Source organism: Fundulus heteroclitus, chromosome 12, assembly GCF_011125445.2.
Source record: "Fundulus heteroclitus isolate FHET01 chromosome 12, MU-UCD_Fhet_4.1, whole genome shotgun sequence".
Taxonomy (NCBI): Eukaryota; Metazoa; Chordata; class Actinopteri; order Cyprinodontiformes; family Fundulidae; genus Fundulus; species Fundulus heteroclitus.
The window spans coordinates 15,355,242-15,367,594 of record NC_046372.1 but is presented as its reverse complement, the minus strand read 5'-3'; the positions used below and the strand labels follow the sequence as shown (position 1 = coordinate 15,367,594).

General features: G+C 39.2%; 1 protein-coding gene across 1 annotated transcript in view; it reads right to left on the bottom strand.

Annotated features, from left to right (window-relative positions):
• The window catches only part of jak2b (Janus kinase 2b), a 36,142-nt gene extending 26,977 nt beyond the window's left edge, over window positions 1-9,165 (bottom strand). Inside the window, exons 1-4 of the mRNA XM_012878479.3 lie at window positions 8,633-9,165; window positions 2,824-3,059; window positions 2,241-2,364; window positions 2,038-2,155 (exon numbers count right to left, since the gene is read on the bottom strand). Of these exons, the coding sequence (XP_012733933.2) occupies window positions 2,038-2,155; window positions 2,241-2,364; window positions 2,824-3,055 (474 nt within the window). The 5' untranslated portion in view covers window positions 3,056-3,059; window positions 8,633-9,165. The remainder of the gene's footprint in view (window positions 1-2,037; window positions 2,156-2,240; window positions 2,365-2,823; window positions 3,060-8,632) is intronic.
• Between the last annotated feature and the right edge of the window lie 3,188 nt (window positions 9,166-12,353).

Sequence of the window (12,353 nt, the reverse complement as noted above, 5' to 3'; positions counted from 1 at the left end):
GCCTGGAATTCCACACTACTCCAGACATTTTGAACTGAGAAAGCTTCCTAAATGGGAAGTGAAACATCTTCAGCTTCAGGATAGAAGTCCAGTTGTTTTCCTTTTTAACCTTTTGTGGATTCCTTGGCATTTAAGTGTTAGCTAGCTTGCCTTAAACTATGAGAGATTACATGTTCTGTATACACAGGACAAATGCAGGGGGTGCAGAAAAATAAAAGAGAGCCTATATCGTGATTCCTTGGTTAGGGATTTAAAAGTTACAAGTTTTCATCTATATTTTGATAAATCCTACGTAAAAAAAGACAAACATTTCTCTCCCTGGTTTGCTGGTTTGTCAGTTAGCTTTCCCACTGTAAGCAAAACACACCAGGGGTCACTTACAAGGGGTCCAAGAGCCATGTTTTCAGACAGATCAGAGTTTGCTTGTTTAGGATTTCACCTGTCCACACTTAACCAAAGCAGACCTGAGTGAGAAAGAGCTCTGAGGTAATTTGCTGTGTTGGAGCTTTGAGAAAACACAAGCGATTGACGAACTCCTTCAGACAAAAAGCCTCAATGTTTATGCCAGACATGCAAGTACTACACAGCGTACAGTCCAATAAATCTGAAAAGGTGGTAGCAAGTTAAACAGACAAAGAAGGCTTTCTGAACAGAATGCATCAAGGCAAAATTTTTAATGATTTTAGTAATTAGCTGTGTGGGAGCGACAGGTGGAGAATGAAGATTTAGCGTGCATAGTGTTCATTCTGAATGATGCACAAACCGAGAATCATCCACATCTTTGCAAAGGTCAAGGACTTGTGCACAAAGAACAACAAAAAACGTTCATCTGATTTATTTGTCGCATGTTCATCCAACCCAGTCATATTCTGGAGCCCAGAGTTAGTTATTCACGCCATTATCAAGAAGCGAGAGCGATTTTAATTTGCCTTCATCTACAACAGTAACGGTGACATCCTGTACACCTCTGTTTTCTGCAACAATATTAAATTGTTTAAATACCATACGTCACGGACATTTGCTTTGATGCAAAAATGGGATTAGACTGGTAATCCCTTCAATTTCTGTTGGATTCAAAGCTACTACTAAAAGAGAACATTGCTTTTGTGTGGTTAATGTTTGTCGCATTTGCTTTCATGCCAAGATCTTAAAAGGAGAGGTTTTAATCTTAATGAGGCATTTTATTTTTTATTTTTCAATTAATAAAGTACAGAAAAGTGTTGAATTATATCGCTTTCACAAATGAGTCTGTGTGTGTTATAGCCAGAGAATCAGGACCCACAACCCAGCTCTCAAACTAAAAGGGGAAATTGGTATTGGCTGGTGAGGGCTTGTTTGCCTATTTCTAAATTCTAGAGAAAAAAAACTTCTAGTCTGATACAAAGTGCATCCACACTTTAAAAAAATATATACTTGTTTTGACAGTTTCAAGCTATACTAATAAAATATATTATTAGCCAAAATGTGCATGAGGCACTTCTTCCACTTCACAAAGTATCACAGCCTAACCCCAAAGCAAAGTTACTTTTGATGTAACATGAAGCCCTGAGAAGCTTCCTGCTTTGCTCCATCATTTACTGAGCCTTACTGGAAGGGACCGTGTGTGCATGATTCCTGTATGTGCAAAATGTCTTAATTGTCTCAAACAAAGACAGGAAGCAATGACAAATCTGGACAATGGCCACATAGAGGAAGTTAATAGCACACCAAAAACAGTTGAGATTTGATTGTGATGTGTTCAGCTTCTGTTCCAAACTGAGGTGTACTTTCCATGCAAGTATAAACAATTGCTGTGGAAACTGAGGTTTCTTAGCTCGTGTCATAAACTTTTGTTCCGTTTTCACATTGCCCAATAAGTTGCAACAAGGTAGAAAACGAAAGCAAAGAAGCAATAATTTGCACAGCTTGCTGTTTCAAGCTAAATTCCCACCAAACAGTGGAGCTACATTCCACGTTCCTGCCCATATTCCTTTACCTCGTATTGAAAGCTCCATTTAAGAGTATAAGAAACATAAAGGGTTATACAGAGCCACTTACCTGAGAGAAGAGGTAGGACATAACATAATCATCGAGAACGGGGCTTTCTGACCCCTTTTTGACCCCATATCGATATGCCCGCGAAGCACCACTACTGTACCAGCCAGGGAAATAGTACCTGTAGTGAACAATAACAACGGGTCACAACAAAGAAAACGGAAGAATTCCTATAAGGACAAGCGAAGGTAAATTAAGCACACGACCGTATTCTGAAAAAGAGATCTTCAGAGGCCGATTCATCAAGCTGGAAGATGTGATTAGGAGGAAACCATATGTTGTCTCGTTCTCGAAAAAGGCTAAAAAGGCTGTAGTACAGCGGTGATATACCTGGGGTGTAAAGAAAAACAGCAAACAGAAAGAAGTCACAACAAACAAGCTTGTACTACAGTTCATGATGCAACATTTCTGCAGTGGTGAAATCTGTTTTGCTCATCAATGCGGCGCTTTGAGGCAATTAACTGGAAAATACAGAAAAAAAACTATTTGTTTCAAGTACCAATACAGGGGGGGGAAAAAAAAGGTCAATAAAGATTATCTAAAATGTCATGTGTGTTTTGGTTTACCCTTAAACACATGACATGCTGGTAAATCTAGTCCCTATCCCACCAACCCCACCCCCTTCCATAGCCCTGCAGTGGCAAGTCGCACCACATTTAGCGCCGACGCACAGAGTGCACCGCTACAAGGAAACAAAAAGAAAAGCTAAGCTATTTCTGTACATAGTCAAACAGATTAAAAAAACAAATGGAGTGCTTTGTGATGGTCCACACAGTTTGGATTACTTACAACACGCCTTGGCTGCATCTATGCAAAGCTCCTCAGCCACGTAGTCCCCAGGTGGGTAACTGAGAAGGCTGCCGTCGCCTGCTCCCTGACTGTTGTGGTAGAAATGGAGCCTCAGAACAGGCGCAGCTGGTATTGTGTGCGAAGATTCTCGATGGGCGGTCCCGTTTTGGTGCACCGTGGGGCAAGAGTCCGTCACAGTGTCCATAGCTGGCGGGGAAGCCATCAGCAACATGTACCTAAACGGGGACGGAAAGCAAAAAGGGGTTGGGACTGATAGCTGCCGCTTGGCCTAGATGTAAATTTAATATCACAGTGAGGGTACGTGGGTATGAAACGTCGTAGTGCTGGAAAATGTTGCATAAAGCTGCAGCACAGAGGAGCCATTGTTCAGAAGAAGGTTATAAAATCTGTAAATCTAATTCCATGAGTGATAGTAATGAAACAGAGTCATGAGTTTCTTTTCTGAGTGGAACGTGGAGATTTTTATCCCACCATTTTATCATTTTGTGAAATTCTCTATACATCCCCCCCAGTAACTATATAATTGTACCGGACTGCACTTAACATCTGTTAAAAAAGATAACCCTCACTACAGAGAGCATAGCATTAAAACTGGAGATGGGTATGCAGTGTTTGAGTAACATCAGACCTCGCTTGAAATTTGCTGGATAATTAAATGGAGCCGCTAATAATTTGAGACGGAGACGGAATAAAATCAATCAGTGTTTAGATGTTTTCCCATCTACAACCGAAGTCTTTACAACTGAGCTCCTGTCGGTATTTTTACCACCACCGTAGGGAGTTTTACATTTTATCCTAAACCCAATTTGTTAGCAGAGAACGCTCAGACAGTTCTTTACCACACCAGAGTTACTGTTCCTATTTTCAGTCCATGACGGGGAATGATCTGCAGGAAAAGCCCTTTTTCCTTCTGGAAACGTGAGTGACAAGGGCTTAAAGGGTGGCAACTATCTAACGCACAGAGAGCACAGAACACGAAGCAAAAGCAGACTTTGGGAAATTGCTTCTTTTGTAGACAAAATTTTGTGGCAAGTAACAATTGCAAGAAGGAATTTCAGAAACATGAATCAGATACTATAAATAATCTACACATTGTGTTGCGCCTGATTAAAACGCACATATCTGTAGGTAAGAGTCATCTCAAAAATCATACTCTGGTGTTTTAAGCTCCCTTTGTTACATTGAAAAGAAAACAACCCAGTTCTATTTGAGTGGGGAGACCGTTCAGTCTCATTTCAAGAAGCAGATCATGTATGATGAAGTAAAAATGTTACATATTTCTTACTAAATATAAGCCAAAATGATGCACTTTTGTTTTTAAAGACACCAACAAAGCATAGAAGATCTTAAAAAAAGAAAACAAGGCTGCTAAAACTATGAAGCATTGCCATATTACAAGTCTTAAATGTCAGTAGCTCAGTCTAGTTGCATACAAAGTTTTTATCAAAGATTATAAAGTCCTGCTGGCGTATCAGTTGTTATTTTGGTGTTTTATGCTTTGTTTTTGCTCAATTTGTTAGTAAATAAAGCCTTTCGTGTTTATTTACGATTTTAACGGAAGTGCGTACTGCGGATGCACAACAGGGGTTAAAACAAGTAAGCGGTTAACGGATATTAGCATCTCCAGGCGAAACAACGCAGAGAGCTCCAAGATCCAGTGAAAAAAAAAACGTAAAAAATATGATTCCAAGAGGGAAAAAAACTGGAATGTCGCCGGGAATACAGTATGACCGTTGGTGTTCACTGAAGCGGACGCTAAACCTGCCGAGGCTCAGATGTGACCGCAGAGTTGACTGACGTGAGTAAATGTCCTGATATCAGGTTCTTAAAATTTTTGTAGATTGGTTTATTTAATTAATAACGGTTGGTCTTCGATCACGTCGAGCTGCCGCTTTACTGCGAGGAATGCAGAGGGTCAGGCTTGGTCCTACAAAATTTAATTTTGATTTATTAATTAGGCACAGCGGCATTATGATAGTTCTGTGATACTGTCGCTAGATGGCGCCATGTCTTTATATAGCACCAGCACCAGGGCTATATCTGTCCACAAAAAGGACCATAAAAACATCAGGATGGAGGCTTGGAGTATATAACCTTATTTTATCATGGTGAAACAGGTTTTGTCTTTTTTAAGCATATGATGTGGCTATATACCTTTAAGATTCGACTTACATTCTGTAGATTGCTTTTTTCCACAGAGATATAAAAAGATATGGTAACTAAGACATTAGACAATCTAGTAAATGATGCTGTTTCACTAGGAACAGCCACACAGCTGCCTAGTAAATCCTTACCAATATTAAAGGACAAGGTATTGCATTTGAAAAAAAATCCAAATATTTTCTAACATAAATCAGAAATCCCCCCCAAAAAAAAGTTTAGTTTGTGTAAATCTTAGGGCCTTTCTGATGGAACGATTTCATTCTTCTATTCAATTTCAAAGGCATTCTATCCGTTATAAGTCAATTTCTAACATAAATGCTAATCAAAATAGATACAAAAACAGCCTTTTAGAAAAAAAAATCCCCTTAAACCAGCCCTTTCATTATGTTTCGGTTGTGACAACTTGAACAAGTATGGTTCAGGCCAGGGTCACTGTCCTGATATGTATGACATTCAAATAGCAGATATTTTCCCAAAACAACAGCTCTAATGATAACCTGCCGCTTACATAAAACACCCCAGCATTGGCAATCAGGTAAAGCATCTCAACAACAACATACAGCGGCTTCCCAATGTGGGTAAACCCCCTCATATTTTTTGTAAATGTTTTATGACACTTTGATACAAGCTAGTCAGTCTTCAGCTTGTATAACAGAGCCAATTAGCTGTTCCCTAAAAATAACTCCACACACAGTCGTTAGTGTCAAAACCGCTGGCAATGAAAGTGAGCACAGCCACAAGTGAACATGTCCAAATTGTGCCCAATTAGCCGTTTTCCCTCCAGGTGTGTTAAATTTGGTGTTATCGCTCTCACACTGGTCACTGGAAGCTCAACATGGCACCTCACGACAAAGAACTCTGGGGAAAAACGAAACGTTGGCCGAGGCTATGAGATTGCCAGCACCCTGAGCTGCCAGCGTTATATTCAGAAGTTGTCCTTTGAAAATAGATGTAAGAGTGCTGCCAGGATAGCTGCACAGGCTGAAGGGGTGAGAGAGAGAGGGGGGGGGGGCAGTGCTCAGACCATACGCTGCACACTTCATCAAACTGCTCTGCATGGCTATCGTCCCAGACGGCCGGCTCTAGGTGAGGAGCACAAGGTGGGGTTGTCACGACGCTAACGTTTCAAACTCGATACCAGGGAAAAAAGCTCAATACTAGATACCATTTTCAACACCGTGGCAACATCTTTTAAAGGCACGGGGTGGTTTCTGGTTAAAGGCGAAAAATTAATTAGTTACAATATGACAAATTTTAACTTTCATTTTCCTAATTAGGGCAAAACTGATGAATACGGGGGCAAATCTGCCCTCGTTTAGAGAAATATATAGCTTAAGTGTCAGTTTGGTGTGCTATTAACTAATATTATATATGTTAATATCCGTTATGGGAGTATTTCCCTTTGATTTAGCAATTATTTTTTATTACAATTGCTTATCTATAATGTGCCACTGTGTGCTTCCATTAGCCTGCAAATTAGTTGATACAAATAAAGTTTAACGAGGGACAAAAATAAAGAATATATGATTTTTGAGATGTCACAACGAAACATGGATCTGGTGCATACAATAATTTTTCTTACAGCATAAGTAATGATCTGGTCAATGCAAATATATTCAGCAGCATCCCTGTAAAATTTCTGTCCGGTCATTTTGCATAATATTTTCTTTACAGATCAGTTCCAGCAGCGGGGCAGGTTGCTACGGGTTCCCACTTTTTTCCTGCTCTGTCCGCTTCAGTCTGGCCCCACCATACCTTGTGTTATTGTTGGCCACATTCGCCTCGGATGCCCTTAAAACTGAACGGTGGAGTAATGGAGCACTGGTTTGCTTGACCGATGCCTCCACTGACTAACGATGTCCTGTGTGGTTCACACCGCAGAAGAACAGAGCGTTGCGTTGTTTGGCACTACACGCCTGTGGAAGCGCATTCCGATGGGGGAGCTCGGACAGACAGAACCCCGTCGTAGCGTCATCTGTCAAGCTAATAACGGCTAGCGTTAGCTTAAGTTGCCCGGGATGTTTACTACTTCACTGCTGCAGAAACTGGAGCTTTAGTGACCTTTTTTATATATATATATATATATATATATATATATATATATATATATATATATATATATATATATATATATATATATATATATATATATATATAGTTCTCAAACACCAGTGTGGTTGCGTTAGCTTAGCGTGTAGCATCGCTCAGCATTTTGTTTTTCCTGTCCATCTTGCTTACAGAGAAAGCTCCTCCAAACAACGTTTTTGTGTTTATCTTGTCAACAGATGGTCTCATGTCGTTTTTGTTTTTATTCTGGCTGCTCTCAATCTGTTAGAAAACTTCCATAAGCAGATCACTGCTACTATTGTCAGGTAAAGCTGCCGGGAGCGGAACGGCTGAGCCTCTCGTTATTGCTGCTGCCATAAGAAGTGTGACAATTTTGGGGCGAATGCGAATATGGGTCAGTTTAAATCGATTTGAACGCAATCGAGTAGCTTTGACTGACTCTTTCTTTTAGTATTGATAGCATGGAGGTATCAGCAGTACAAAGACGAGTTTGCCTTGCCTACAGTCAGACACGGCGGTGGGAGTGTCATGGTGTGGGGGCTACATGAGCACTGCCAGTCGTGGGGAGCTACGGGTCATTAAGGGAATGCAGACATGTACTCTGACGCACTGACAGAGCGTGACCTCCTCCGTTGGGAGAGAGTGGGTCCCGGGGAAGTATTCCAACATGATAATTAGCCCAAACATGAAATCACGACCACTGCCTTGCTAAAGAAAAGGCGGGTTAAAGGTGCTGTGCTAGCCAAACACTTCTCCAGACCTAAACTCTACCGAACACCTTGGGGGCATCATCAATACAGAAGGTGGAGAAGCGCAAGGCCTCCGATATCCACCAGCTTCGCCACTCCGGTGGCAACTTGTTAAACTCTAGAGAACTCCGTGCCCAAGAGAATCAAGGCAGTGCTGGGAAACAAGGGTGAACATGCAAACTAATTACACTTTAGACACACTTTTGATATTAGACATTAATGGCTGTGTTTTGGGTTACTTTGAGGGAAAAGCAAATGGGCACCATTATACAATCTGTATATTGTATCAAAGTGACACATCTACAGTGTCATCCAGTAAAATTGTACAACACATTAACCAAAAAACGTAAGGGGTTTACTCACTTTTGTGACAAAGTATCAGGGAGATTTTGGTATATTTGCCCTTAAACATTAGCTTTTCCACTCTGAAAATGTTTGCAACAAGCAGTTATTTTTCAACACTCCCGTGTTTTTTTTTTTTTTGTTTTTTTTAAAGGCTATCTGTTGATATGTCAGCCTTTTAATCTCCATCCAGAACTATAATAACGCTCAACACAGCAGCAACGAAATAAAAACTAGCTTTGAAACTCATCGAGGCCGTGCTCTTTGCTGTTAGCTGTCGCCTCAACTGACTCCCAACTTGTTGCTAGCAACCTCATTCAGCCACCGACGACTTTATGTTGACTAAACATGACCATTAGTCGCAGACCTTGTCGGTTCGCGAGCTTCGGCGTTGCTCCACGTTTGAGAATAAACAACAGTACAGCTGGCAAAGTAAAAAATTAAAGAGCGAGCGTACACTCACTTACCCTGCTGGATAGGCAGACGTGCAGCTGTTAGCCGTCTGCTAACTTCCAAGGCCAGCGGCGAAGCCTGGACCGGAGAGCTTCCCAGCAGCGCCGAGATACCGCTGCCGTCTCTTTTTTTTTTTTACGCTTACCGAATAAACTCACCGATTTATTTACGGTCTGGATTCGTGTAGAGAGATCAACGACCCCATGCCTCACACGGCTCGCCAGCGGACTCCGGCTAATTAAAGCTACCTCTGGTCAGCCTAGCTTTAGCCATCTCACTCCCCCACAGGGGAACTTCAGCCGTTTTTTATCGCGTCAATCTTTTAATTTATGCTAAGGCTAACTGACGCAAATCTCGTTTATAAGCGGTCCCGGTAACACGAAATTCGCTTGCCAACCGGCCTCTTCTCCAGCTCGAACGGTTATTCCACATAAAACTACATAGCTGGAATAATTTTTCGACTAGGCAGCTCAAACTATGACTGAGTGCTAGCTACTTTGCCAGTGACCGCTCCGGGCTATCCCGAGCTCCGACTGAGTCAACAAACCTGCCTCTCCCACCATACTGCATGGTGCGTTTGGAGGCGGTGGGAATTCTAACAATAAATAAATAAACTAAAAAAATAAAAATAAAAATAAGTCCTAACATCAAAGCAGCAGCCTCTAGCAAAAAATATATCGAATTACCTTTCTTGGGGGATTTCAGCTGTGTTGTCAAGTTTTCCAAAATTACGTCCCAGTTTTCTAAAATTGCCTCTACTTCAAATAAAGCGTATGTTCTCTAAATCAATCTGATAAAGTGTGGTTTGCAACAGCTACGGGCTGTGGATGAATGGATGGAAGTGGGGTTTCAGTGATGTATCATGAGCCTGCGTTAAACGAGAAATTCTTCCAGGAAAGCCATGACTGTTTTGCGGAAACCAAGTTGTCATTTACAATGAAGGCTTTTAAGTCGGAGCATTCAAACGTCTCTTCATAAAAGACCGTTTTACTTAGTGATGAAGGAGGCAAACCGTTTATTTCTAGGTGATTTTTTTTAAATATTGGTGAAGCTGGCTCAATCTGCCAACAGGGATGTGTTTCTGGCTTTATGAGAAATTTGGAACCTAGTTATTGAAAAATACAGTTTTTAGACCATGAAATCCATACACACAGAACTACCTCAAGCAGAAACCAGTCCACCACAGGGAAACACAACAATGCTCGCGCACACACTCAACCAGGGAAAATTCAGTGAGAACAATTAAGGTATCAGTCATGTTTTTGGACTGTGGGAGGAAGCTACAATATCTGGACAAAACCAACACACAGGATTTGAACCCAAGACCCGGTTGAAGGCAACAGTGCTACAAACTTCACCACCATACAGATTGTATTTTATAAAATACACTCTATCATTGAATGCTTAATGTTTGTACCCTTACCAGAGATTTCCCTATCTCATTTTGTTCAAAAATACAAATCTGTATAATAAACTGCTTTTAAATCCACAATGATTTGTTATGTGGGAGTATTAATTCTAAATGTAGTTTAGATTATGGACTTTGAAACCCTTGCTGTGTTTTGTTGTACAGTGTATATAATTTTTTTGTAAATTTAAAAGTTAAGATTTACTGGAAACCATTAACTGACCTTTGAACAATTATGTAAAGTATATACAATAATATGTATAATGCAAAATGTCCTTCCTGCCAGCCTCTTTCTAAAAAATAAATCATAATTTCCCAAAGCAAAATGATGCCTGCTCTTGGTAAGCAGCTCTGCAGCACCTTAACAACTACTAGCTAATTTGGATTTAAACATAGTATTACAAGTGTTTATAAGCATGTGAAGGTAATTTTACACAGAACTCAAATATGGATAAATTAAAAGCTCACAATTAGGAACGGTGAAGGATCTGTGATGCTGTGGGAATGTTTCTCTTTCAAGGGCCCTGGGTAATTGTTAAAGTAAAGGAATCTATGAAATTTTAAATAGAAATCTTTTTTTTAACACAATAATGATCCAAGATCAAAAACATGAATAGAAAATCAGCCTTAGTTAAAGCCATTTCAGTCCCCAGACCTAAATCCAAGAAGAAACCTGTGAAGTGAGCTGAAGACAATTGTGTATAAGAGAAAACCCAGATTTGTGGATAATTTACAAAAGAAATTTGTGAAAAAATTTACAAAATTACAAAAACAAATGTTCAAAGTTTTATGTCTCTTTGTGGCAATCTTAAGGGAGAAGACTAACTGCCACTTAGGCATTGGTCAAGATATTAACACCACATAAGGGAAGCTAATAGATCTTGCACAGGTGATCTTGTAGAAAAATAAAATAATCATAATTATTTATTACCATGGAGTTTTTGTTATACTTAAATTAATGAACTCAAATAGGATTACAAAAACAATGTGATATAAAACATGAATCATTAACATTTTAAAAATCTTAAGAATCTTTAACATTTTTAGAAACTTAAAAAAAAGGCTGAAATGATGCAGAGGGTACTGTGTACTGATTTTTCCTCCAAAACTATTATGAATTACAGTTGCAAAAAAACAACAACAAAAAACCCCACTATGACTAAAAGTTCTGTGTCCTAAATGCCAAAGCTACCAGGAAGGAAACATTTTCACAAAGTTCACAATGAAAACACCAACCTGACCAACACCCACCCACCAAAACTGGTGTGGGTGCATATTGCACAAATTACCACAAAGCAGCAACACAAGGGAGAAAAACAAACACGTCCTGAAAGCAGATTTCCCCTTTGAAACTGAAAGCATTTAGTAACAAATATTAACTCTGTGAAACTAATAGAGCTGTTTTGTAGAGATAGAAAAGGTTTTTTTGGTGTTTATGTTTTTTGTTTAACATTTTTTTCTACTCTTGTTTTAGCCACTTATTTAAACTTTTTAATTAAGTTAAAATAATTGAATACATGTTTTTTTTAATCTGAAAAGAGATTGTTGGGGAAAAAAAGCTGTCTTGTTAAAATTAACAAGTTCCTCTGAACTCGTTGTGGACTTATAAACAAATGTCTTCTCATCCTGAAAGGAAGTAATGGTCTGTGGGTTTTTTATTTGACTAAATGGAATAAACTGCCATATTCTGTTAGGGTTAACCTGTTTTGAGATTAATTTTGGGAATCCTTTTTATGCTAACTAAGCTCTTGGAACAGAGCCAGAACTTAACTGTAACACACACTAGGAAATTGAGAAACTGTTTAGTGGGAATTTGAACAGTGTAAGATGAGTATCACAAAAGGGGAAGTTGAGCTTTTCGGATGCCAAATATAAAAAGCATGTGTCAAAAATTGTAAAAGGTTTTGTTCTAGTGACTGAAACATGATAAAAAAAAAATATTGTATTTAGAGAAAGCATTAAATAAATTGCAGTCATTGTTTAATAAGATTAACTAGCCACATTTTTGATTTCAACAAAATACAATAGACTACTCTAGTGTAATGGAAATAAAGAAAGTAAAATTCAACAGAATGCAGTTAAAATAGCCTCAGTAAGACAGAGTGAAGAGCACCATAAGACTAGAGGGCCTGAAACAATTCTCAGTTGCCTCATACTATAACATTTTTTATTATAAAAACACACTGATATAAAAAAACAAAAAGGATTTACCCCTGACACATTTCTTTGATTTTTGCTTTTAGACACAAATGTTTGAGATTGTCAAACAAATTTTAAGAACAGAATAAGACAACCTGATAATTAATAAAATGTATGCTTGCACCTTG